The 26,002-nt window shown below is 51.9% G+C and overlaps 5 protein-coding genes across 11 annotated transcripts; 3 read left to right on the forward strand and 2 right to left on the reverse strand.

Annotated features, from left to right (window-relative positions):
• The first annotated feature begins 24 nt into the window (after positions 1 to 24).
• On the forward strand, positions 25 to 7,159 carry CCDC142 (coiled-coil domain containing 142). Of its 6 annotated transcripts, XM_014792698.2 has the most exons (9): positions 25 to 1,169; positions 1,455 to 1,541; positions 1,621 to 1,770; positions 1,909 to 2,039; positions 2,112 to 2,225; positions 4,972 to 5,086; positions 5,300 to 5,477; positions 5,588 to 5,787; positions 5,935 to 7,157. In XM_014792698.2, exons 1-9 carry the CDS (start codon positions 101 to 103, stop codon positions 6,189 to 6,191), a joined length of 2,301 nt encoding a protein of 766 aa, XP_014648184.2. In that variant the 5' UTR covers positions 25 to 100; the 3' UTR covers positions 6,192 to 7,157. The 6 variants fall into 6 exon arrangements, with proteins under 6 accessions (XP_014648184.2, XP_087292643.1, XP_087292642.1 ...); XM_087436517.1 differs by having other exon boundaries at positions 1,621 to 2,039; positions 5,935 to 7,158; XM_087436516.1 differs by having other exon boundaries at positions 5,588 to 7,158.
• Positions 7,160 to 7,167: 8 nt separating this feature from the next.
• MRPL53 (mitochondrial ribosomal protein L53) lies at positions 7,168 to 9,717 on the forward strand. Its single transcript, XM_004437166.3, has 3 exons — positions 7,168 to 7,331; positions 7,429 to 7,541; positions 7,649 to 9,717. The coding sequence occupies exons 1-3, from the start codon at positions 7,240 to 7,242 to the stop codon at positions 7,780 to 7,782; spliced, it is 339 nt and encodes a 112-aa protein (XP_004437223.1). The 5' UTR covers positions 7,168 to 7,239; the 3' UTR covers positions 7,783 to 9,717.
• A 1,442-nt stretch (positions 9,718 to 11,159) lies between these two features.
• Positions 11,160 to 14,934, forward strand: MOGS (mannosyl-oligosaccharide glucosidase). The gene is made up of 4 exons (XM_087436520.1): positions 11,160 to 11,652; positions 11,836 to 12,062; positions 12,560 to 12,756; positions 12,984 to 14,934. The coding sequence occupies exons 1-4, from the start codon at positions 11,301 to 11,303 to the stop codon at positions 14,725 to 14,727; spliced, it is 2,520 nt and encodes an 839-aa protein (XP_087292646.1). The 5' UTR covers positions 11,160 to 11,300; the 3' UTR covers positions 14,728 to 14,934.
• Positions 14,935 to 15,114: 180 nt separating this feature from the next.
• WBP1 (WW domain binding protein 1) lies at positions 15,115 to 17,554 on the reverse strand. Of its 2 annotated transcripts, XM_014792710.2 has the most exons (5): positions 17,296 to 17,439; positions 16,867 to 16,968; positions 16,257 to 16,359; positions 15,954 to 16,130; positions 15,115 to 15,780 (listed from the first exon to the last, which is right to left on the reverse strand). In XM_014792710.2, exons 1-5 carry the CDS (start codon positions 17,362 to 17,364, stop codon positions 15,320 to 15,322), a joined length of 912 nt encoding a protein of 303 aa, XP_014648196.1. In that variant the 5' UTR covers positions 17,365 to 17,439; the 3' UTR covers positions 15,115 to 15,319. The 2 variants fall into 2 exon arrangements, with proteins under 2 accessions (XP_014648196.1, XP_004437219.1); XM_004437162.3 differs by lacking the exon at positions 16,867 to 16,968 and having other exon boundaries at positions 17,296 to 17,554.
• A 476-nt stretch (positions 17,555 to 18,030) lies between these two features.
• On the reverse strand, positions 18,031 to 20,873 carry INO80B (INO80 complex subunit B). The gene is made up of 5 exons (XM_004437161.3): positions 20,750 to 20,873; positions 20,327 to 20,519; positions 19,991 to 20,109; positions 19,654 to 19,823; positions 18,031 to 18,649 (listed from the first exon to the last, which is right to left on the reverse strand). The coding sequence occupies exons 1-5, from the start codon at positions 20,856 to 20,858 to the stop codon at positions 18,119 to 18,121; spliced, it is 1,122 nt and encodes a 373-aa protein (XP_004437218.1). The 5' UTR covers positions 20,859 to 20,873; the 3' UTR covers positions 18,031 to 18,118.
• Between the last annotated feature and the right edge of the window lie 5,129 nt (positions 20,874 to 26,002).

Genomic DNA, 26,002 nt, shown 5'->3' on the forward strand with positions numbered 1-26,002 from the left:
GAAATGACGGCTCTTGGGATGGGGCGGAGTCCCGGCTACCGCGGGCGTTGGGCGGTGCGGGGAAGTGGGAATCGTTAGGTTCGCTCGGGACACGCCGCCCATGGCTCAGGCGTCTCGTTCTGGTGGCCTTCTGCCTCCGCTTGCTACGGTGCCGCCGTTGTGGGCGCGCCCCGAGGGCGCTGGGGAAGAGCCGCGGGAGAGAAGGCTGGCGGGCGCTCTCGGCCGGGACGTTCAGGGCTGCCGGGGGTTGCCGGTTGCCGGGAGCATCCCCTGCCTGGACCCGCGGCCCGGCGGAGCCCCAGGAGGGCAGCCGTGGTGGGCGGCGCCGGCGGAGGCGGGAGAGAACCATGAGGCTGGCGCTGCGGACTGGAGGCGGGAGCCCGCCGCTGGAGGCCCGATTCCTGCCGTGCTGCAGCGTCTCCGGGCCGTGTTGCTGCGGCTGCACCGCGAGCGGGAGCAGCTCCTCCAGGCCCGGGACTACGCCCGCCACCTACAGGCCGCCGTGCGCCTCCTGAGGATCCCGAGTCCCGGCGCGCCATCCCCCGGCCCCGGTCCCTTGCCTCAGCTGTGCCGCGACCTGCTGCCGCACCCTTCCCGAGGGGCCGTTCTGCGAACCGGCCTTCGGGAGACTCCTGAGCCGCTACTCGTGGCGCGCCCTGCCGGACTAGCCGCCCAGAGCCTAGATGCTGCCATCGAGATGCAGCTTCGCGCTCTGGGCCGGGCGCCCGCCGGCCCGGGCTTGTCGTCCCAGCTCGCCGACCTGCTGCTGGCGCTTCCCGCCTACCACCAGCTGCAGGGAAAAGCCGTGAGCCACCTTCCAGGGGCAGCGCGCCCTTTCCCCCCGGCCCGTGTGCTCCGCCTCCTGACGGGGGAGCGGGGTTGCCAGGTAGCAGGTCGGCTGGATGAGGCGCTCAGGGGATCGGGCTTGCGAGACCAGCTCCGCAGGCGGTGCCATGAGGAGCGAGAGCTGCTGCCAGGGCTCCTGGGCCTGATGGGAGGCGTGGCGGGTTCAGCCAGCAGCGGACTGGGGCTTGGAGGGGCTGGAGCCCTGTGGAGCCAGTACTGGACCCTGCTGTGGGCAGCCTGTGCTCAGAGTCTGGACCTAAGTCTAGGACCCTGGAGGGACCCCAGGGGAGCGGCAGAACAGCTGAGTCAGGCACTGGGTCAGGGTGAGTGATGGGCTTGGGTGGGTGTTTGGGAAGACTGGGGCCTCTTCCTTCTCCCTAGTCACCTCACTCACCTGCCAACCTGACTATAAGCAGGTCCTTTAGAATGAACACCCCCCTTCCCATTTGGGGTTCAGGCTGTAGCTTCTGAGCTTACAAGGCAAAGTCTTGCCTTCCACCCCGGTCTTGAGTCTTGGCAGAAGCCTCCCCTCTTCCCCCATCGAGTGGGCAGTGATTGTGGAAAAGAGAGGCCTAGTTCTGAGGCTCTAGCGTCATTTCTCCCTCTAGCATCCCTGCCTCAGGAGTGTGAGAAGGAGCTGGCTTCTTTGTGTCACAACCTATTGCATCAGTCTCTTATCTGGAGCTGGGACCAAGGTGAGAAGGAAGGGGCATAGGGAGTGACATAAGCCCCAGGTTGCCCCTTCCCCATCAAACCATACCCTCTCATCCTCAGGCTTCTGCCAGGCCTTGGGATCTGCTGGTGGAGATCAGAGCAGCCTTCCCTCATCCTCTCATACCACTGAACTTTTGCAACAGCTCTTCCCTCCTCTCTTGGATGCCCTTCGAGAACCCAAGTCAAGGCTGCTCCTCTATCAGCCTCCAGGTGAGACAAGGGGCTGGGGATGGGGGAACAGGAGAACAGTTGAGGATATCCACTTTATTCCTTCACTCTGTTTTGAAGCCTGCCTCCTCCCAAAGGTGCTCCCTGATCCCTCAGATACTTGTCCCTCCCCCTGCCCAGGTCCTGCACCCCTTGCCCTGGGGCTCTGTACCCTGCAGACCACCTTGCTCTGGTTTTGGGGGAGAGCTCAGCAGCATCTGGCAGCGTGGGCCCCAGGTTCCTTCCTGCCCCTGATCCAGAAGGACTTACCTGTGAGTAGCTAGGGAGTGGGGAGGGGAGCAGCCTGGGCTGGGCTCAGACCTCACTCCTTGTTTCTGCCAAAGCCTCTATTGCATGAGGCAGGAGCTCTGTCTCGCCTGGCCTCAGAGGAAAGCTTGGCCCTGGAAGTGGAGCAGCAGCTGGGCCTGGAGATCCGGAAGCTGACTGCACAGATTCAGGTGAGGAGAGCAGAGGCCCAGACAATGGCAGTTTAAGACCTGGTTCTGTGCCCAGTTTGGGGTTGGTGGGGTGGTGGTGGTGGAGGTAGAACATCTCAGTGACTTAGATTCTCCTTGGAGTCTCTGCTAAATTCATCTTTTCTTGCTCTGTTCATTTTTTGTTCTTTATTTAGCTTTTTATTATGGAAAATTTCAAACATATACAAAAGTAGACAGAAGAGTATAATGGACTCCCATATTCCTACCACCGAGGCCTTATCAATTATCGAGTCATGGTCAATTTTGTTTCATCTATACCCCACCCCCCATGTCAGGCTCTCATTCTGTGATATTAACCGCCACTGGGGATCACTGCCTAGATCCATTATTTCATTAGAGGGTGCAAAGTAGTGGTATTCCAATTCTATCATTCCTTCCTCATTGATTAGTTAGATTACTCCTATGGAGCCAAACTTGCCCTCATTATTTGATTACTATGAGGTATATTTTGTAGGAAAAAAGCAAGATAAATGATTGAATCTTTCCTTTCACTTACTAGTTTTTGATACAATGTTTCTCCTCTTTTCTTCTAAAGATGTAATTTGTATTTTTATTAAAGTAATACATGTCCATAGTTTAAAAGTGAAATAGAATATTATTTTAGAAGGCTTCTAATGAAGAAATAGTACTTTAATTGCCCCCACTCTGATTCCTGTTCCACAGTGGTAACCTTCATCCATTCTTGGCTGTTTCTTCTGTTTTCTTATTTTCTTCTAAATTATGAATAAAACTATTATACTTCTATTTTAATTTTTCCCCATTTTGCATATTATCTATACCTACTATGGAAAAATGTCTGTCTTTTGTTTTCTCTTCCTGCCCAAACTTCTCCTCTTTGCCCTGAATAGGGGCATGGCTGTAGAGTTCAGTCCTTGTCCCTCTGCTCCGTTTCTCTCTGCATTCCTGCTTACCCACAGTGCCTTGGTGCTGTGGACTCCCACAGTTTAGCCTTAATCCACCGTCTGCACCTGCCTGTTGGGCATTTCCACCTCAATTTACTGCTGCCTCTGTCAACTCAACATGCCCGAAACAGGCTCCTCATGAGTAGCGTGGACAGTGGTGGTCATGGGAGCCCTGAGGAGGCCATGGTGGGCATGTGGTGACAGAAGCTCCATACAGGGCCTAGGGCTCAAGCTGGTGGCTGGACAGCCTTAGAGGAGCGGCAGGGGTTACTGGAGGTGGGCAGTTCATAGTTCCTTGGGGGAGTAGTGAGGAGATGGCCTGACCAAAGCAGAAGCTCTGTGTGTGTGTGTGCGTGTGCACGTGCATCCGGGGTGGGGGATTGTGAAGGAGTAAGCAAATTGGCATCAAATTGTGAAGGGCACTGAACACCAGCCCACAGATTTGGGGCTTTATCTCAAGAGTGATGGGGAGCCACTGTAAGAGCAGGAGGGGAACAGTGAAGACAGTGATAGAGTCTGGTCCAGCTATAGTGATCAGGATAGAAGGGAGGTGGGGGCACATAGTATGAGAAGGGTCCAGCTCTTGGTAGTTGTAGTGAGAACAGAGCAAAAGGGACACGGACAGTGCGCTCACCATGTGAACCAAACAGTGTGCAAAGCACCCTACGTGCCTTGCTCCTCTGCCTGGTGATTGCACTGCCAGGCATCCGCTCTGGGCATTCCACCACATACAGCACTGGGATGAAACAGAAGAATCAGACGTTGTGAGTTTTCTCCCCACCTGGACTGTGACGCCTCATAGAGAAGGACAATCTCATAGTGTGAACTTGTATTTCTTCAGGGTGTTGAATGTAGAAGTCCCTAACAAATGTCAGTTGACAAAAGGGTAACTTCCTTAACATAAATAAGGAAGAAGGGGGTTCTGGTTTTTGGGAGAAGAGAGAAAGAGTTTGGATTTAGATAAGCTGTTATCAGGATATGTATCAGGAGCCACAGAGGCTCTACCCTCCATGTCTGGCCCCCCCACGCCCCTTTCTCTCTTCAGGCTGACAGGCATCCAGTCACCTCTTTGTTACAGACCTGCCACCACATACCCCATTTCTTGGAGTTCTTCTCCTCCAAGATGGGCTGTGGAGTAGAGACCCTTCTTTTTTGCTGTCTTTTCCCCCTGCAAAAATAAAACCTATCAAACCAAAGAAACCAAACTGGCACATGGGCCTTTTCTTGCTTTATGGGTTACATTGTTGTGGAGAAATGGAAGTAAGCTGTAAAGAATATTCAGTGTAGAGATGTTCCAAAGGTTCCTGGATCTCAGAAAGTTATAGTCGTTGCTCCTAGTCTACACACAGTTCCTGCCTTCCTTTCACAGATGACAGACAGAAGATCATACAATTCCCCTTTCTTTCTTCAGCCTCTGTCTGTCCACAGATCATGCAGACACCTCTCTCTAGCATTTGCTTTTGAACATTGGTGGTGGTGAGGGTGTCTCCCTCTTTTTTTCCTATTAACATTCCTATAGAATAAAAGTAATCTGGAGGATTTCCATCCTCTGAACCAAGCTGAGGAGAGCAGGATAATCCTAGGGCAGTTGTCCATAATCTTTTCTGGGTCCAGACCTTTTGGAAAACCCAATAAAAGCCATGGCATCTCTCCTCAGAAAATGCCCAAGTCCACATAATTATGCGTACAATTCCATTCTGGGGCTTTATAGATGCCAGGTTAAACACCTCAGATTTAGAAGAGCATCATAACTCAACAAGTCCCTAACAGATAAGCCCCCTTTTACTTTCTTCCTATCCCCACAGCTCCTGCCTCAAGAGTCACTAAGTCTCTTTTTTCAAGAATGTCATAAACAAGCCACACAGGGCTTTGAACTCTACATGCCACGGGGTCGGTACTGGCGGCATCGTCTCCGTCCTGGTAACTCCTCATCCGATATCCCCTTCCACAGTTCCCAGGGCATAATAGTATCCCAACCCCTCCAAATCCTGGCTCCACTCCTGTCTCCATCCTTGTCCTCATCTTCTGTGTGCCCCCACCCCAAAATCCTATGCTCTGCCCCCAGACACCCCATTAGGGACTCAGTGGATCTCCATAGCCTCATATTCTGTCCTTTCTCTTCTCTCACTCCAGAACTACCCAGCACTCCTAGTGAGTATGCTTGGTTGGTGGTCCGTACTGTACTGGAGCCTGTGTTGCAAGGATTGCAAGGATTGCCACCCCAAGCCCAGGCCCCTGCCCTCGGCCAGGTGCTGACTGCCATCCTGGGTGCCTGGCTTGACCACATCCTCACCCATGGGATCCGGTTCAGGTGGGGAGAAAACGACGCAGTGGCAGGGGGAGAAAGGGTGGGGATAGGTGGGGCAGAGCAGTCTGTAGAGGCAGGAGGGTCGGGCGGCCACATTGTACCTTGGCCTTCAGCCTGCAGGGGACGCTGCAGCTCAGACAAGACTTTGGAGTGGTCCGGGAGTTGCTGGAGGAGGAGCAGTGGGGCCTGGCCCCGGAACTTCGCCAGACTCTGCTCATGCTCAGCATCTTCCAGCAGCTGGACGGGGCCCTGCTATGCCTCTTGCAGCAGCCCCTGCCCAAGACTCGAGGCCACAGGTGGCCTCCCTGTTGCTGTGAGTCCCTCTCCCTTCCCAACTCTAGGCTCTTTTGCCCCTGGCTCACTACTTTATGTGCCCCATCTCCCATCCTCATCACTGATCTGGCTTCAGCATCCCCCCCCCACCCCTCCAGACACCTGCCTTCCACTCCTGCCTTAACAGGTGCATGTAATGAGGTCCAGACCATGGAATTGCCCAGCAGCAGCCTCAACAGCCTGGAGAGCTTGGAGCCCCCTCTTCAGCCTGGAGCACCCCCAACCCAGACAGCTCAGCTGCTAAGCACACTGTGGGGAGGGGGACCCAGCCCTGAGGCTTACCTGGTGGGAAATCAGCAGGCCTGGCTTGCCCTGAGGCAGCACCAGCACCCTCGTTGGCACTTGCCTTTTCTTTCCTGCCTGGGGACCAGTTCTGAATCCTAAGGAGCCTGATCAGATGCCAGAAAGTCAGAGCTCCCCATCTCTGGCTAGAAAAGCCCAGGCATTGAGAACTGCATATTTAAAAAGCTTACAATTGGGAGCTTGGAAGAAAGCACACCTGAGAACCACAAGCTCCATAGAGCCTGGACTTACAAGCTAAGGGTCCAAGATCACTCCAGTGCCTGGAAGTCAGAGTCAGGGGCAAAACCGCAGCTTGGAACCTGGAGGTCAGCCTCCTTGGGAGGCTCAGGCCTGGTTCCCCACCAGTGAAGGCATCTCAGGGCTAGATGCTGGAAGGAGGGCCAGCCGCTGGGAGAAGGGCTATAGGGTTGGATCCCAGAGGAATGGGAAAGAGAAAAAGCAATAGAAAGCAGAGAGACTAGATGCCACTTCCTCTTAAGTCCCAGGAGCCAGGCTAAACACAAAATTAATTCCTCAGGAACCACAGAGATGGAATAGGCATTTCTACACCTTGATCAGTCCCAAGAGCTATATTACCCTGTACTCCTCTCCCCATTACTATTTTCAGTCATTTAAGAATATTGGGCTGTAGGACCTTCACGAGTAAGCTTTGGTTATTCAGAGTCCACCATGTTTAATCTTCAGTTACCTTAGTGGGGTTTACCCCCTGGTAGGTGTATAATCCCTGCTGTGGTAGTGCCCTCTCCTTGGAAGGGACCAGCACTTAAGACGGCGTTAACCCAGATCTGGCACAGCAGGGTCCGCAAGGGGAAAGGCTGCAGAAGACGGACGTATTATCAGAGCCAAGTGCAAACGGCTTTTGCACTATGAATTTATTGTCTTCACCGTGGTACAAGATAGGTAGTATTTATTGACCGCTTACTCTGGGACCCTCCATATCCTGTGCCGAAACCACCTCCACCTCTCTGCTTCCTGACCTTCGTCCTCCTGTCGGGCTGGGGAGCTGGGGGCGGCGGGCGGCGGGCGGCTGACAGCAGAGGCCTCTGCTGCTGCGGCGGCGCGGCTATTCACAGCCTCTCACCCAGACGACACTTCCGCCCGCGTGAGTCCTTCCGGGGCGGAAGTCACTATGGCGGCGGCCTTGGCTCGGCTCGGGCTCCGGTCTGTCAAGCAGGTTCGCGTTCAGTTCTGCCCCTTCGAGAAGAACGTAGAGGCGACGAGGTACGAGGGAGAGGGCGTGGGGACGGGAAGAGGGGCGCCTTCCTCCCACGGGGTCTAGCCCCCTCGGCCTGGCGCTCATGCCGTCTTCTCGCCGCAGGACCTTCCTCCAGGCGGTGAGCAGTGAGAAGGTGCGCTCCACCAACCTCAACTGCTCGGTGATTGCGGACGTGCGGCACGACGGCTCCGAGCCCTGCGTGGAAGTGCTGTTCGGTGGGCTCGGGTGGGGAGTCGGGCGGGAGGGGCGGCCGGCGGCCCGCGCGCCCTCAGCCCCAGCCCCGCCGGCCCCCCTGGGGCTGACGCGTTTATTTTCTCCCCAGGAGACGGGCATCGCCTGGTGATGCGCGCCGCTCACCTCACCGCCCGGGAAATGCTCACTGCCTTTGCCTCCCACATCCAGGCCAGAGGCGCGGCGGGTAGCGGGGACAAGCCAGGCGCTGGGACCGGGCGCTGACAGCGCGGGAGAGACCAACAGGCAGATTTTAGCCTGGGACTACTAGGACACTTATCTAAGAAGAGCTTGATTTAATCACTCAAATCACTACCTGGAGAGCCACGGAGCGCCAAAAAAAAAGAGCCTTGTGACTACAAGTCCAACCAAAGTGTCTGAGACAAGACAAGATAGGGAAGGGGTCGGGATAAACTTGAATTTATTTCACTTTCTTATCATCACTCAACCCCTTTTGAATTTGGCTTCTCCCACCATTCACTCAAGGAACCTCTTACACTTACTAGCCAAGTCCAGTACTGTTTTCTCAGTCCTCATCTTTTCATCTCAGTAGCCTCTGCCGCTCTCGATTCACTCCCTTGTGGAACTTCTCTTCCTCTTGGGTCCTTTTTTTCTTAACCATAAGGATGTACTACTCTCATCCTTCTTTTTCTTCTCTCTTTATTTTTGGGGCATCTCATCTTCTATCATAACTTGAGCTACCCTCTCCGGTTAAACCCTGCATTTCTGTTTGGCTTTAATCTCAACTTCTGTGCTATAGTCAGGTTACTTACTACCAATATCCTCCAAATCCCACCAACATTCTTTGTCCGAAAAAGAACTGATAATCTCACATATACATATACTAGCCTCTCCCCAGGACTTCCCCATTCCTTTTAAAGGCATTTCATCTGCTCAGCCCCCTGGGCTGGAAACTGCAGCATTATCTCTGGTTCTGCCCTCTCCCTTTCCCTGCATATCTAGTCAGTAAGTTCAGAATACTCTGTCTTAAACAAAAGCTCCTGAAATGGTCTGTCCATTCCCAGTCACTCTCCTGTGTCATTGTTGCATTCTTCCACCCAGTATCCTTTTTTCTAATTTTTGCTGCTGCTCTATTTTATCTTTCCAAAGCACATCACTGGTTTTATGTCTTACTACTACTACTACTTGTTTCAGAGAACAGTGCCTAAAGTGTTTTTCATACTAGGTTACCACTCATTAGTGTGGATCATGAAATCAATTTAGGGGGTTAAATCAACCTTTAAAAAACAAAATAGAATAAAAAGTATCAGAGTGCATGGCACACAGAATGGGTAGAAGTCTTTTAAGAAACTTAAGTTTTAAACATATAATCATGAATATATAGATAGGTAGATAGATATAGATATTATGTAAAGAGTGTGTGTGTGTGTCTCTGCATATACTTGGTTGCAATATAGAATTATTTCTTAGCATGGTTGTAGGAAAAAATGGTTTATAGCCACTGGTTTAGAGAAGAACTTCAAATGTTCAGCTAGGCAATCAAGGATCTCTGGACACTGGCTGCTGTGTACTTTGCCAAATACATTTTCCATGACTCTCCAACACATTACTGTACTGCTTCTCTGCTTAAAATGGTGCTATCTTCAAAGGGCTGGTTTTTTTCCCCTCCCCCTTTAAAAAAAGAAAACTACCGGGAGGCAGTATAGTGGAGTAAAGAGTCAGAATGCCTGAGGTTGAAATCCCAGCTTTGCCCTTAAGTACCTGTGTATCTTTGGACAGATTACTTAGTCTCTCAGTAACTGTTTCCTCATTTGTAAAATGGGAATAATAGTATCTGCCTCACAGGAGTGTTGAGAGGATTAAATGAATTGATATCTGTAAAGTACCTAGAACATTACTGGAAGTGTAATAGGTGTTATTATCTAAGAGGCCTATGCCATAGTCAAAAGGATACTGACAACCTAGATTTGAGTCCCCCATCTCTGTGGCTAACTGGCTATTATCCTTGGCCGGACTTACCCACTCTTCTCATCTGTAAAAATGGGGATGGTTCAAACATTGCAGTAAACATGGATTGAGTGCTGGCACTTTGCTTCTAGATCGTGAACTTGAGGTTGGGGCTGTTTTCTCTGTGTTCCCAGCACCTTGCATAGTGCCTGATACAGAATGTGCAATAAACATTTGTTGAATTTACAAATATTTAGCATCTACCTTGTGCCTGTGATTTAGTACTGGATTACAAAGATGAATAATGAAACTCAGGTATGTAATTAGTGCTACAAGAGAGATATGGACCAGGTGCAATAGTAGCAAGAAAGATAAAGAAAAGACTGACCATTGGGTTTGGTCAGCAGATGATTGTTGAATGAGCAAAAAGTCTACCAGTGGAGAGTGGGGCTAGAAATCAGATTATAGTGAAATAGGAAGTGGGCATGCAGCATCAAGTATTAGTTTTATATAATGCACTTGGATGGGAGGTGTGTTAGTAGCTAAACCAACATAAAGTTGTGGAGTAGAGTTTTTTAAAGGATGATAGGGATTTGTACTTTATGAAAATAACTTTTATGCTGAGCTATTAATGAGAAATAAGTAACTATGAATCTAAGCTGCATTTCTGAAGCACCATCAAATATAATATTGACTCTTCTAGGTCAATCTGAGGTGCAGATGCTACCTCCTTCCTACAGCTTTCCCTGACATGGACATAAGTGATCCTTACCCTAAGCTCCTTTGCTTCCTGAGTTGTAGAAAAGAAAAAAAAAGCATTTTCTTAAGTGCATGTACCACCATTATGGTCCTTTTAGGGTTCATCTAGATAAGGAATCCTAGACTGAGTGTAGATATGACTTGTCTAAAGTCACAGGGTTGCTTAAAGACAACATGTTGGGCGGCCAGCCTGGTGTCGCAAGCGGTTAAGTGCCCGCTTTGCTGCAGCGGCCCAGGGTTCCCCTGTTCGGATCCCGGGTGCGCACTGACACACCACTTGTCAAGCCATGCTGTGGCGGTGTCCCATATAATGGTGGAGGAGGATGGGCATGGATGTTGGCCCAGGGCCAGTCTTCCTCGGCAAAAAAAGAAAAAGAGGAGGATTGGCAGATGTTGGCTCAGGGCTGATCTTCTTCACACACACACACAGACACACAAATATATATATATATGTTGGAACAGATCTCAAGCTTCCTCTTGGGTCCACTCCTGCACTCTCTACTTCACTAGGAAAGAAGGCATGGGTGTGGGCAAAATGATCCAGTCTGATTCAGGTACACCTGGGTTCCAAGCTAGACATTTCCCAGCTCTGTAGCCAGGGCCAAGTTGCTTGAACTTTCTAGGCCACAGCTTTCAGCCACCTGATTGGGGTGAGGTGGGGGGCGGTTAAATGTACAATACTCGGAATAACGTCTCAGGTTCTTAATATATAGTCGTTATTGAGAAACAACAACAACAAAAAACAGCCCAATGTGGGATTGTTTTTTTCTTCTAGCTTGTGAATTCCGTAAGGACGCCGAATAAATACTGACCCAGTGGACACGGCCCAGGAGGCTGACCGGGTGATGAGCCCTATGCCGCGACGGCGGTTCCGGGCTCTGGGACTTGACCTGACGTGGCGGTGTGGGGCGGGACTTCCGGCGGGAGGAGGAGGAGGAGCGGGAGGCGCGTGCCGGCAGGTGCGGCTGACGGATCGGTGGTCGCCCGAGCGCTGTGCGCGAGCCGGGGAGGCGAGGCAGGACTCGGGCTCCGTTGCCGCCTCTCCGAGCCCCCGCGACACCGACCTCTGGGCCAGGATGGCTCGGGGCGAGCGGCGGCGCCGCGGAGCACCGGCAGACGGAGCGCGGACAGCTGAGAGGGCGGCTCGGGGCGGCCCTGCGCGACGGGACGGCCGGGGCGGCGGGGCCCGGGGCGCGGCCGGGGGAGCGGCTCTGGCCGTCGTGGTCCTGTCTCTGGCCCTGGGCCTGTCGGGAAGCTGGCTGCTAGCGTGGCACCGTGCACGGCGGGCCGTCACGCTGCACTCCGCGCCCCCGGCGCTGCCTCCCGACTCTTCCAGCCCCGCTGTGGCCCCGGACCTCTTCTGGGGCACCTACCGCCCTCACGTGTACTTCGGCATGAAGACCCGCAGCCAGCAGCCCCTGCTCACTGGTAACCGGGCCCCGGGGCGGGCGGGCAGGCGGACTCTTAATCTGGGCGCCCCAGCTTCACGCCAGAGCAAGGGTGGGGAGGAGTGGATCAGGAGAGTTATGAAGAGGGATGACCCTGGAGTTCTCGGAGATCCAGAGGGACAGGTTCCCTGCTCTCTGACTTATGTGGCCATTCTACCCCCAGGATTGATGTGGGCACAGCAAGGCGCCACCCCAGGGACCCCTAAGCTCAGGCACACGTGTGAGCAGGGGGACGGCGTGGGTCCCTATGGCTGGGAGTTCCACGACGGTGTCTCCTTCGGGCGGCAACACATCCAGGATGGGGCCTTAAGGCTCACCACTGAGTTCGTCAAGAGGCCTGGGGGTCAGCACGGAGGGGACTGGAGCTGGAGAGTGACTGTAGAGCCTCAGGTCAGGGCCTCAGGACACCCTTCCCCCAGCCCAGACTCCCTCCACCCTTCCTTTGCTGCCAGCAAATGCAGTATGAAGAGGGGGTTAACAGCAAGGGCTCTGAATCTGACTACTTGGTCTGAATCTGGCTGCCTGCCTTAAACACCTTTCTGTATGAACATCTCTATTTACTATCTCTAAGCTTTGGTTTTCTTGTCTGTAAAATGGAGATAAAAATAGCACCTAACTCACAGGATTGTAAGAATTAAAGGAAATAATATGTAGAGTTCTCAGCATAGTACATGGCACAAAAGTACTCTCTTATTCCCCAGAGAACCCTGTGCAAGTCTCTTTATCTCATCCCACTGGGTGCTTACCCTCAGTGACCCTCAACACTCCCAGACGTATGTTGTTTACCATGTTGCTTCTGCCTGGTGTCCCTTGCCCTCACTAAAGCTGATTCTCAAGAGAGACTGCCAATCTAATGCTGGGTTTTTCTGTCCTCCTTGGTCACCCAGGCCTCAGGTATCTCTGCTCTCCCTTTGGTGTCCCTGTTCTTCTATGTGGTGACAAATGGCAAGGAAGTCCTAGTGCCAGAGGTTGGGGCCAAGGGGCAGTTGAAGTTCATCAGTGGGCACACCAGTGAACTTGGTGACTTCCGCTTTACACTTCTGGCACCAACCAGTCCAGGGGATACTGCCCACAAGTATGGCAGGTAACTCGGGGAAGAGAGTGTGGGCTGGTGGTAAGGGTGGTATGTATGCTGATTTAGCCTGATTTCTATCTCCCCAACTTGACCCTCTTCCCACCAGTTCTTTCTCTTCTCACTCGGCTCCATGTCCCCTGCATTGCCAAGACCCTTCCTTCTTGACTCCTGATCACTTTATAATCCCCACCACTTCCTCCTAAATAATATTTCCTATTTATCTTCTTCCTTTCAAGCTACAACGTCTTCTGGACCTCCAACCCAGGACTTCCCTTGCTGACAGAGATGGTGAAGAGTCGCCTAAATAGTTGGTTTCAGCATCGGCCCCCAGGGACCTCACCTGAACGCTACCTTGGCTTGCCAGGATCTCTGAAGTGGGAGGACAGAGGCCCAAATGGGCAAGGACAGGCACAAGGGCAATTCTTGATACAACAGGTGACACTGAAAGTCCCCTTTTCCATGGAGTTGGTGTTTGAATCAGGCAGTGCCCGGGCAGGAGGAAGCCAAGCCGTGGAGCAGCTGGCAGGCAGCCGGCTGACGCAGGCCCTGGAGAGCCATGCTGAAGCCTTTAGAGAGCGCTTTGAGAGGACCTTCCGGCTGAAGGAGAAGGGCCTGAGCCCTAAGGAGCAGGCTTTGGGTCAGGCTGCCCTCAGCGGCCTCCTTGGTGGGATTGGCTATTTTTACGGACAGGGTCTGGTGTTGCCAGATATGGGGGTTGAGGGGTCTGAGCAGAAGGTGGACCCAGCCCTCTTTCCACCTGTCCCTCTTTTCACAGCGGTGCCCTCTCGGTCATTCTTCCCACGAGGCTTCCTTTGGGATGAGGGCTTTCACCAGCTGGTGGTCCAGCGGTGGGATCCCCGCCTCACTCGGGAGGCCCTAGGCCACTGGCTGGGGCTGCTCAATGCTGATGGCTGGATTGGGCGGGAGCAGGTGCTGGGGGATGAGGCCCGAGCCCGGGTGCCCCCAGAATTCCTGGTGCAACGGGCAGCCCACGCCAACCCCCCAACTCTGCTTTTGCCTGTAGCCCACATGCTAGAGAGTGGTGACCCTGCCGACTTTGCCTTCCTCCGCAGGGCCTTTCCCCGCCTGCATGCCTGGTTCTCCTGGCTCCATCAGAGCCAGGCAGGGCCAGTGCCACTATCTTATCGCTGGCGGGGCCGGGACCCAGCCTTGCCAACCCTATTGAACCCCAAGACGCTGCCTTCAGGGCTGGATGACTATCCCCGGGCTTCACACCCTTCAGCCACTGAGCGGCACCTGGACCTGCGGTGCTGGGTGGCACTGGGTGCCCGTGTGCTGATGCGGCTGGCAGAGCAGCTGGGAGAGGCTGAGGCAGTGGCAGAACTGGGCCCTTTGGCTGCCTCACTGGAGGCAGAGGAGAGCCTGGATGAGCTGCACTGGGCCCCAGAGTTAGGAGTCTTTGCAGACTTCGGGAACCACACAAAAGCAGTGCAACTGAAGCCTCGGCCCCCTCAGGGGCTGGTGCGAGTGGTGGGCCGGCCCCACCCTCACTTACAATATGTGGATGCCTTGGGCTATGTCAGTCTTTTTCCTTTGCTGCTGCGGCTGCTGGACCCCAACTCATCCCGCCTTGGGCCCCTGCTGGACGTTCTAGGTGACAGCCGCCATCTCTGGAGCCCTTTTGGCTTGCGCTCCCTTGCAGCCTCCAGCCCCTTTTATGGCCAGCGCAATTCAGAGCATGATCCCCCCTACTGGCGGGGTGCTGTGTGGCTCAATGTCAACTACCTGGCCTTGGGGGCTCTCCACCACTATGGACATCTAAAGGGTCCCCACCAGGCCCGGGCTGCCAAGCTCCACAGTGAGCTCCGTGCCAATGTGGTGAGCAATGTGAGGCGGCAGTACCAGGCCACGGGTTTCCTGTGGGAGCAGTACAGTGACCGGGATGGGCGAGGCATGGGCTGCCGCCCTTTCCACGGCTGGACCACCCTTGTCCTACTGGTCATGGCTGAAGACTACTGAAGGGCTAGGATGGGAAGGGAGCCGGGCCCTTGTGCCACTGCACTAGAGGGACACAGTCTCTAGCTTCTGTCCCCAGCCTTCAGATACCAGTGCTTCAAACCCTCTTCAGCTCATCTCAGGCGTCTCCTTACTGTCATCCCACATAGCCCTGGGATGAAAGTGAATTCAGAGTCTATTTTTCTAAATAAATTGGAAAACCATATCAAACTCTATTGCTTTTGCCAGCTCTGCCTCACCAAGAGGTCTTAGCTCAGTCCAGGCCTTAAGGCTGCCTGCTGTCCTTCAGAGAAGGTGGGAAAAGTGGCCATTACCTGTCCCCTCCAAATCCAGTCAGGTCAAGTGCAATGCAGTGAGTTGAGCACTAGTCCACCCAAATCCACAAGCAGCTGGTTCACATCTCTTTAATGAGATCAAAGGCTCCTATGTATGTCTTGGGGGGTGGAGCTAGCACAGTCCCCCAAACACTGCCCCTCTCCTCAGGACTCCAGCCCTTTCAGGCAGCTTCTAGGAGGATAGGGGGAGGCCAAGGAGAACTCGAGAAGTTGGGACCAGGACTGGTGGGCAAGTAACCCACCCACCCTCTCAAAACTGCTTATGGGATGTCCCCTTCACCAGAAGCCAGCCCCACAAGAGAGGCCTGGGATACGAGATCCAGAGGCAGCGCACAAGAGGAGTGGTCGTCCAGATGTGGCAGGGTGGTGCTGGCCCTAGCCTCCTTGACTGGCTCGCCCTCGCTGGAGTCAGGACAAGGGCAGAGCTCGATACCCGAGTCACCAGTCAGGCGGCGATAGCGGCAAGAGGGGGGTGCAGGGGCAGGGCTCACACCTGCCCCAGGCTCACTCTCCTGATGATGGGGGGCACTCTGGTGGGAGGAAACACCTTCCAAATTTGTTCCCTCGCAGTGGACAGGGCAGCTGGAAGCAGAGGAGCAGCAGGTGCACTCACTGGAAGCAGTCAAGGGGCAGCCTGAGGCTGCAGTGTAAGGAGGCGGCGGTGTGCCCGGGCGGTGAACCACATCCTCATAGGCTGGGGGTTTGAAGGCGGTGAAGAGGCCTGCAGGAGAGAATGGCATGGTTGGCTGAAGGCAACCAGGGGTGGGGTAGTAGTCTTTTTCCTATTAGGGAAAAGTGTGCTTTGAAATGTCTGAAAAGGGAATGTGGGGATGATTCAGGGTCCTGGCTTGGGAGGGGCCACTGGTAGCGAGCCCAGAGCCTCAAGTCACTCACGAAGGTCAAGCAGTGAACCGGTAGGGGCAGGGCCAGCCCCATGGCATGCCCCGTGGTAGGCCAACAAGTTGATCTCACGCTGCCGCTGCTGTTGCTGCAGCCGGAGTTTAGCTCGTCGATGGCGGAAGGCGCAACAGCAGCTAAAGAGGATGAGGACGGTCCAGAGCAGCCAGAACCCTGCAGGGGTGAGGAGGGAGAGTCTTAGATACCTCCCATGCAAAGCAGGGTCCTTGAAGGCTGAAATTCTGAGGTCCAGGGGAGGGTGGGCAAAAGGACCCGGGAAGAGCCGCCTTGGAGACTCACACCAGAGCTCATAATAGTAGGTGCAGCAGCCAGTCTCCCCGCAGCAGTGACCACTCTCACAGAGGTAAGGCTGGTTGTTCACTCCTGGGCACAGCTCTCGAAGCTGGGAGCAAGGAGGCACTTAGAACCAAGGGAGATTCCAGCCCCAAGGCACTGTCCACCCAGACCCTCTGCATGCACATACACAATCCCACTGTGTGAACCAAGTTTATCTCAGATCTATGGTGAGGGAGAACAGTCACGCTGAGAGGAGTGTTCAAATATTTGAAGGGCTGTCAACATGGAAGAGGACTTGGAATAGCAAGAATCAGTCTAGAGAATAAGATGCAACGTGTAGACATATAAAGAGGCAGTTTTCAGCTCTCCATACAGGAGACTTCTCTCACACTAAAGACTGGCTCCCCAGGGTGTTTTCTGTTAAGGGAGTGTTTTGGCAGAAGCCAGAAGACAGTCTGAGCTATCTCAAAGTCTCAGCGGGTAAGGGGTTTAAGGTAATTTCCAAAACTAAGATGCTTTCATCATTCCCTATGGTCTGCCACTCCCCACCACCAAGTCTCAGGCTTCCCAGGGTAGAGGAGGGCAATGTGAGACCCAGAGCACTGATCCCAACCAGATGGGATTGCTGTGGAGGATAAAGGATGGCATCCAGGGCACAAGTCTGGGTTCCAGCTCTTCTCCAAATTGCTCCCTCAAGAGAAGATGTTGCCGGACTCTGTTGTGACAATAGGCATACATAAAAACATCACAAATAACTGTTACAAGACAGAGGGAGCCTCCCTGGGGCCTCACTATGCCTCTGGTCACTGGAGGGCCACTGCAAGCTTCCACCGCAGCCATGGGATGGGGTCTATGAAGCTGCAGGCAAAGTCAACTGCATCTACATTACAAAGTTTAGACAAAGAGTGGAAGGGACATATTTAGGAACTTCACAGTACCTTTGGCTCTGTGAGTTCCTCCCCCAGCCCCCAAAAGGACGGGACAAGGAAAGGGGAAAGAAATAAATGGCTGTCGTGATAGGCTTTTGGAGCTGTTGGGATACCTGCTGTTGTGGCATCCGAAGTGCCCCCCACGCCTCCTCGCTGCTGTTCCCGCTGCTGGCCCGAGCCATGCCTCCACCTACAGCCCCCCGAAGACCACAGCCTTCTCTACCGCCAGCTGCCCCGCCCCTGCCACCTCTGCCACCTCTGCCGCCACCGCCATGGCCCCTGCTCGGCCCATCACCGCTGCCGCCACCATCACTCCGCGGCCGGAGCTGCCATATGGGGAGAGCTCTGCCAACTAGGACCCAGGTTGCTCCGTCCTACCAATCAGCATCGCCCTCCGCAGGACGGGCCAATAGGAGAGGACCAGAGGTTTCTCCCTGTCACCAATCTACTTCAGCGCCTTCGCCACTCTCCCAGACAACAAGAGCTCGCACAGACAAAGAGTGGGGTAAGGTTCGACCCATGGCCCTGACTGACAGCGACAACAGCCAATATGGACAACAGAACAGGCTTTGCGTTATCAACCAATGAACAGCCGTCCAGAAGAGCAAACTTCCCCCTGATTGGCTTGAGCCCTATTTTCGGGATGACGTCAAATGCCCGACCACGCCAGGTAATCCAGCTGGAAGGGGCGGGACCCCAAAAGTCTACCCGAGTCTGGTCGCAGAGCGACTGTCTTCCTGCGGCCTGGTGGACATTTCTCGAGCGTAGACGCAGGCTCCAGTGGGGGCAAGATGTGTGTACGGGGAATTGGCCTGCCCATACCCCATTCCCCCAATTCTGTACAAGTTGAGGCAACAGATGAAATTTAATAGGTGGGGAAATCACTGAAAACAGGGGGCAAGGGAGAGGGCGCAGAGTCCGGGTTAAGTAAGGGCTTTAAGTAGCCAAAAGGGGGGATCCGGGGCCCTTGGGCCCCCCCAGCCGTATCTGCAGGTTGATGCGGTAGCACTGAAGGCTGCAGAGCGCCTGGCCCGTGCGGGAGCAAGCGTAGCGGCGCGGGTGGGGGCAGCCGGGGACAGAGCATCGAGGAGGAGGGCCAGATGGGGATGGCCTCTGAGACACTGGCGCGGGGGTGGGGACGCCAGGTGGGAAGGAAAGGGTGGAACCCTGTGCCCCGCTGCTGTAGCGCACCATGGGGGCCGGGGCCGCGGCCCGCCCTCCCCGCCGCTCGCCCCGCGCGGCCCCTCGGCCTCCCCGCCCGCTGGGCGCCGCAGTCTTGGTGAGGCGCTCGATAGTCTGGTTCTTGTGCTCCTCTGCCCGCCGCGCCGCCTGCAGCCGCCTCTTCCGCGCCCGCTCCTCGCGCTTCAGCAGCATCTCCTCGGTGAGGGCAGGAGCCGGGCAGCCACCACCCACAGGCAGCGGCAGCATCGGGGAAGGCTGACTCCGCGCCTTCTGGAGCAGAGCTCGCTGGGGAGAGACATACGGGGTGGTGTCAGAAAATGGAGAGGCGAGATCCCCTCAAACGCGAGAGGGGAAGAGGAGGGTCTTGAGCACAGGCCTTGAGAGAAGGGGTGGAACGAACACCCTCTCCAGGAGCCCTTAATACTGCCTCCCCCCAGGTCTCCAGACTTTCAGCTTTCTAAAGCTGAAAAGGATCTATCCTTGACTTTCAAGGGGAAAAGCATTAGTAATGTTACCTGCCTGCCCTGTGTACCAAAACTCTCTGTACCACCTCTCTGCAGGCTTTTTTGTTGTTTGCTTTTTATCTCAATAAATAGCATCAATTGGATAACGGCTCAAGCCAAAAACTCAAGGTTACCCTTGATTCCTCCTCCCCTCCCCCTCGCCCCCCACACCAAGTGTCTATTTCCAAAATATATCCAGAATCCATCTGATCTACTCCATCTCCACAACTTCACCTTGGTTCAAGCCACCACCATCTCTCATCTGACTACTTCAACAGCTTCCTAGCTGCTCTTGCTTCTATCCCTTATCCCCACTAAGCAGCCAAAGTAATCTATTGAAATATAAATCAAATATATCACTTCTCTGCATACAACCCTTCCGTGGCTTAGTCATACTTATTCTTCTCCAGGACCACTACTAAGCATGTTCCACTGTCAAGGTCTTTGCACCTGCTGGTTTCTCTGCCTGAAAAGCTCCTCTGGTTAGAAATGTTATCTCTTCAGAGAGGTCTTCCCTAACTACCCTATCTAATGTTGTCTCTTTTCTACCACTTTCTATTTCATCACCCTATTTTTGTTATAAACCTCACAGCTTTTAAAAATTATTTACTTATTTACCCCTCCAACACACACACAAACACACACACAAGATACCAGCTCCATGAGTACAGAAACCTTGTCTGATTTTTCTCCACCACTGATATCCCTACTGCCTAGCAAAGTTCTTGGGACATGGAAAGTCCTCAATATATATTTGACAAGTGAATAAACAATGAACTGACTTACCTGTCGAGCAGTAAGCAGCCGTTCATTAATCTCCTTCTTGAGATCTCCATTGTCATCCAGCTCCCCCTTCTCCAGGGCATCCAGCCACCTCTGTTCCTCCTCCTCCTCCTGACCCCCTAAGCTCCCAGACAGGTCCCGAAGTGGGGAGGGGGACAGATTACTGTCTTCATCTGGAAAGGAAAGTTGGAAAGCTAAAAGTAGAATTGTTCAGATGAAGAATCCTAATTTGGCCAAGTTAATACTGGGACACTCAAAATTCTCACTCTCAGAACCAACCCTCTTCCCTTAAGCAGGTATAATAAGAAACCCAGTTTCCCCACCTCCAGATCCTTCTCACCCAGCCAGGCACGGTACTGCTCAAGAGGGACTCCTTCCATAGGTTCCTCTTCATTGTCCACAACCATAAGGGGAGAGGGTGAGCGAGGACCCTCAGGGATCACAGTGAAGGTAGGAACACTGCAGAGAAGCAACCACTCTGTAAGCTGAGCAACTGTCTGATGTTCAGTAGCTACATCCAGTCTTCCTTAACACCCTCTTGGGTTCTTACTGCCTTAACGTGGGCCCTGATGTCAGTGTCCATTCTCTGTCTTCTGAAAAGCCCAGCCATCTTCTCCTTCTATCTCTGCCTGCTCCTAAAGTTCCCCAAGTAAAACCCTGGCCCTCTTGGCCTCACCTCTTGGTGCCCAGGACCTGCCCGCCCAGCTTGATTTTGAGTTTGAGCTGGGGCTTGGCAGGAGACGGCTGCGTGGACCCAGCCTCCTCTTCCTGATGGTGTTTCTTCTTGTGCTTCTTCTTGTGCTTCTTGTGCTTTTTCTTGTGCACTCCATGGCCGTGGGCACCCGCCAGACTCAACTCCAGCGCTTCCCCTGCGGGGGGAGAGCCTATCGATGGTGTACGGCAGGAGCAGCGCAGGGACAGCCCCGAAGAACTCAATACCCTTGAGGGTCCCCGTCCTCCCGCGGTACTCGCTGTTACCATAACAACAGCCCCGCCTTTCTCCTTCCCACCTGTGGCAGAGGACCCTGGAAGCTCCAAGGAGCAAGAAAGGGACTTCTTTTCTGCTAAGGCCCCAGTTGCTTTATCGATCTGCGCTTACCCGGCTCAGGGGCCTCCATAGCCCCAGAGGTGCTCCCGCGCCGCCACAGCTTACTCATGGGGTCCTGCCAGGAAAGGGGGCTGGAAATGGTCGGGACACATGCAGACATGCCTTTTCCGCCCCGCGGAAGAACTGACTCCAGCGAAATAACCGCCTACTTCCGGTGCGGAGCGGCCATGCTTGTGCGGGGCACGCTTTGCGGCTAAAATCCTCCCTGAGAAACGACGATCCTTCCAGCAAGAGTTCCGGCCCCTCTGAGGCTGGGACAGCTCAAAGGGGCACGGCGCTCCACCTCGCTCCGCCTTCCCGCGCTCAATGCCAGGACTCAGCGCGGGCGACTCAATTATTATTACACTCAAGCGTGGTGAGCGTATACTCTGGACCAAATTCGGGGCTAGGCTGTGAGGATACAAAGATGAGTATGAACACTTTCCCCTGCCTTTGAGGAGCTCCGAGTTCGGTGGAGGAGTACACAAGGAACTATATTGCCAGCAAATGGGCAGAAGTGCTTAACAGCACAAGTGCCCTAGGAGCAGGGCAAACGGTACTTAAGCTTAAATTCTCGTCAGTAGAGAAATGGATAAATTAATTATGGTGCATCTATCCAATCTGGAACTCCATGCTGCTAACGAAAGTTAAGAGTAATAAGTAAGTTATAAGATTGACATGGAATTTAGTGGGTAATAGCATTGGAAACAATCTAAGTGTCCCTCTAATGAAACACTAAAATAATTTGGTACGTGGATTTGGTACATCCGTACAATGGGAAGCTATGCTGTGATTTAAAAAAATGAGGCCCCGAAGGCTACTCAAGAAACTGGTGACAGCAATTCCGATGGGTGGCTGGGGAACAAGGGTGAAGGGAGACATTTTTCGTAATATACCCTTTTGTGCCTACTAAACTTTGTATAAAACATGTGCCTGTTTTACCTAATTAAAAAGAACAAAGAACAAAGTACATCTGTGTGTGTTGATATATGAAATAAAGAAAGCTAGTTTCAGGATGATGTGATCTTGTTTAAAAAAGGCATAATATGCTACTAAATACATAGAAAAAAAAACTGAGGAATGTATACTATACCGTTAATGGTGGTTATCTTTAGAAGTTGGGGTTGGGGAACTTTCACTATCTGGATCTGTAATTAATTTTCTTACAGCCAGTCTATATCACATTCATAACTGGAAAAAGGCACCACTGATATACATAAATTTAAATATGTGTGAGATGTGTGTCTGAACAAGTTAGCAGCAGGGAACAAAGAAAGGAAAGAACTGATTCAAGAGACATTTCAGTGATAAAGTTAAAAGGAACCATGAGCGATTATGTATGGGAATTCAGGAGGAAGTCAATGTAGTATAGTGATTAAGATCAAGAGAACGGACTTTGGAGTCAAATAAGCCTATCATCAAATCCCAGTTCCACCATTTATTAGCTGTGTAGCCTTGGACTCAAAGTTATTTAAGCTCTCTGAACCTCAGATTCCAGCTTTGTAAGACATAATGAAATAGGACCTACTTCATAGGGCTCTTTCAAGGAATAAAGCAAATCAAGAATGCAAAGTTCCTAGGGTGGTATCTGCACATAGTAGGTGTTCAATAAGCTAACAACAAGAATACATGACTTCTACATTTCTAGCCCAAGTATTTAGAGGCAACGTGGTGTTTTAAATAAAAAAGGAGAGCATAGGAAAAGAAGCAAGTAAGAAGAGAATCATCTAGTGTTGCCCAAGGTGAATTTGAAGTGCCCGTGGGAATAGTCTGACGGAGATGGAATACTGAGAGGAGAAGCCAAGGCAGAAGGTGTGAGTGGAGGTGTCATCAGCATAATAATGGAGGTCCGAAGGGATGGAAATAGATGAGATAGATGATGAAATAGATTTCAGAATGAGAGAGTAGATGAAGAGGAAAGGACCAAGAACAGATTTGAGTGGGGCCCTGTCCTGGGCAGGCAGGCAGAGGGGCCAGGCAAGGTTGAGAAGAGGAGGTCAAGAGAGGCAAGAAAGGCACCCAAGGGCAGAGAGTGTCAGCAGAAAAAGGCTGTGATCAGCTGTGTACAGTCCTTCAAAGGGCAGGCTGAGCTCCAAGAAGAGGATGCACTCCAGCAGGGTATGAAGGCAATAGTCCTGTATCACCAGAAGTTAAAATGAGGAATCACCTGCAGTTAGTATTTGTTGAACACGTTCGAGTTTATAACCTGCTTTCATATCCCTTCTCTCCCTTGATTCTCATGGCAGCTCATAAGGGAGATGCCATTATTTCCTCATGAGGAAACTGAGGCTCAGAGATATTAAATCATTTCGGCAGAGTCACATAGTTAGGCAGTGGCAGAGACAGCCTCAAACAGAGGCTTCCTGACATGGGCCCAGTGTTGTTTCCTCAACATCCTGATGCCCAGCAGGGAGGAAATGGCGACAGTACACAGCCACTGGCTTCATTATTTTGTTTGGTTTTTAGTTTTGCTTTGTTTAGAGTGGGAGAGATTTGAGCATGTTTGTAGGCTGAAAGGAAGAACTTTGTCCTTCTGAAAGAGTTCTAAGCCTCATTTTTAAAATATAATTTATTTTGAAATAATTTCAAACTTACAGAAAAGTTGCAAGAAGAGTACAAAGAACTCTCTCATCTCCTTAAATCAGATTCTGCAATTAACATTTACCATTTTCCCCCACCCAATTATCATTATTCCTTCTTGTGTGTGTGTGTGTGAGGAAGATCAGCCTTGAGCTAACATCTGCCAATCCTCCTCTTTTTGCTGAGGAAGACTGGCCCTGGGCTAACATCCGTGCCCATCTTCCTCCACTTTATACGGGACGCCGCTGCAGCATGGCCTGACAAGCGGTGCATCGGTGCACACCCGGGATCCGAACCCCGGGCCAACACAGCGGAGCACGCACACTTAACCGCTACGCCACTGGGCCGGCCCCCATTATTCCTTTTCTGATCAATCTGAGAGCAAGTGGGAGACATGATGCCATTTCACCCCTAAATATTTCACTGTGTAGTTCCTGAAAACAAGTACACTGTTCTATAACCTTTGTGCAACCCTCCCAATCAGGAAATTAACAATGATACCACACTACTGTCCAATCTACAGACCCCATTCAAATGTCACCAACTGTCCAATGTCTCCTTTTCCTTTCTGGCCCAGGATCCGAATCCAGGATCATGCATTTGCCTTCACTTATCACGTCTCTTTGATCTGCTTTAATCTGGAACATTTCCTCACTCTTTCCCTATCTTTCATGACCTTGACAGTTTTAAAGAGTACAGACCTTTGATTCTGTAGGACTTCCCTCAACCTGGATTCGTTTGGTGTTTCCTCATGTCTAGACTCATAAATTCTTGGCAGGAGTACTACACAAAAAAGATTATTCTGGGTTCTCCTCAGTGTATCACGAGGAGGCACGTGGTGTCAGGCTATCCCACCACCCAAGATGCTAACCTTGCTCACCTGGTCAAGGTGGTGTCTGCCAATTTTCTCCACAGCAAAGTCACCATTTCACCTTTGTAATTAATGAGTATTTTCTGGGGAAATACTCTGCAACTACTCTAATATCCTGTTCCCCATCAAACCTCCACCCACCAGGCTAAGTATCCATTGATGTATAAATTAATATATGAATCAACTTACAATAATTGCCAAACGGTAGTCTTTCTACTTCCATTATTCCCTCTACATGTATTAGTTGGCATTCTACTGTGAGGAAGAGCTTTCTCTTCTCCTTATATTCACTTATATATGTATTTATTTACATCAGTATGGATTCCTATTTCAGTAAATGGGTTTGTAATCCATTACTATCATTACTTATTGTGATGCTCAAATATGTCCCAAATTTGGTCAGTGGGCATTCCTTTAAGATGGCTTTTGTGTCCTTTTGACATGTCTCCATCATTCTTTGAGCATTTTTTTTACTTCCTAGCACTATAAAATATTTCTGGCTCATCTTGTACTTTCCTTGCATAAGGGGTGGGAACCAAGGGAGGCCAGGCAGCAGGAACATAGGACGGAGGTTATGCTGAGGCCTCACCAAAGTCATGCCAGAGGAACCTACTGATGAGGATTTCCCTGCTGGCATGGCCACCCATTCCTCATGGGCTGCAGGTGCAGTGATTATATCACGAACCCTCTCTGGGTCTTATTTTCACTCCCTCGAGATGCAAAGTCCAGTTGGGAGCATTCCAATTGGTTGGCTTAGGCCAAGTGCCTACCCCTGGGCTGTGAAGAAGCGGGAGGGAGGAGGAATGTCTTTCTCCAACTGCCATAAAGAAGGTAGAGCCTCAGCCTACCAATATTGTCCACAGTAGGGGACTGTGCAGAAATAGGAGGATGATCTTAACACTGGGTGACCAAAAACACCGTCCCCAAATATCTACTTTATAGTTAGAGAAACAGAGATACAGACTTAAGCAAAGGAAAAAGTTCCAAAGATTATGCACCAAACCAGTGGCATGCTGGTAAATGTTTAACAAAAGCTACCCCAGAAAAAAACAGCCCTGATTTATAGTGTTACCTATTTCTGCTGTGTAAATACTCCCACCACGGCCAATTTCAAACATGACTTCAGTGAACAGAGGGTTGGGAAGAGACGTGCAGTAGCACATCATTACATACATAGCATTGCCCCCATACAGATACTACTGATGTAAATGATGTCAAGAGGTAATAGAAATGGGCAGTAAAATAATTAGGAAGTGATGAGTTTTGAGTATCTATCACCTTTGCTTTAATATATTTAGTTGTAAATTTTTATAATTTAATTTTTAATTGAAGCTGTGTTTAACAAATGGAATGCACAATTCTGGAAAATCAGCAATTGTCTCTCATGAGCCAGGGTGAGGCTACAGCACACCATGGCACCAAACTGTCTCAGTGTTTTTCTCTGATGGTGGGAAAGGCATGCTTTCATTCATTTATTTTTCACATTATAGTATTTTGTGTGTGTGTGTGTGAGGAAGATTAGCCCTGGGCTAACATCCATGCTAATCCACCTCTTTTTGCTGAGGAAGACCGGCTTTGAGCTAACATCTATTGCCAATCCTCCTCCTTTTTTTCCCCCAAAGCCCCAGTAGATAGTTGTATGTCATAGTGGCACATTATGCTAGTTGCTGTATGTGGGACCAGACCTCAGCATGGCCGGACAAGCGGTGCGTTGGTGCGCGCCCGGGATCTGAACCCGGGCCGCCAGTAGCAAAGTGCACGCACTTAACAGCTAAGCCACAGGGCCGGCCCTATAGTATTTTTTAAATGGTAGA

The sequence above is a fragment of the Ceratotherium simum genome, chromosome 11 (genome assembly GCF_057802395.1).
Source record: "Ceratotherium simum simum isolate JZ-2026a chromosome 11, ASM5780239v1, whole genome shotgun sequence".
NCBI classification, from domain to species: domain Eukaryota; kingdom Metazoa; phylum Chordata; class Mammalia; order Perissodactyla; family Rhinocerotidae; genus Ceratotherium; species Ceratotherium simum.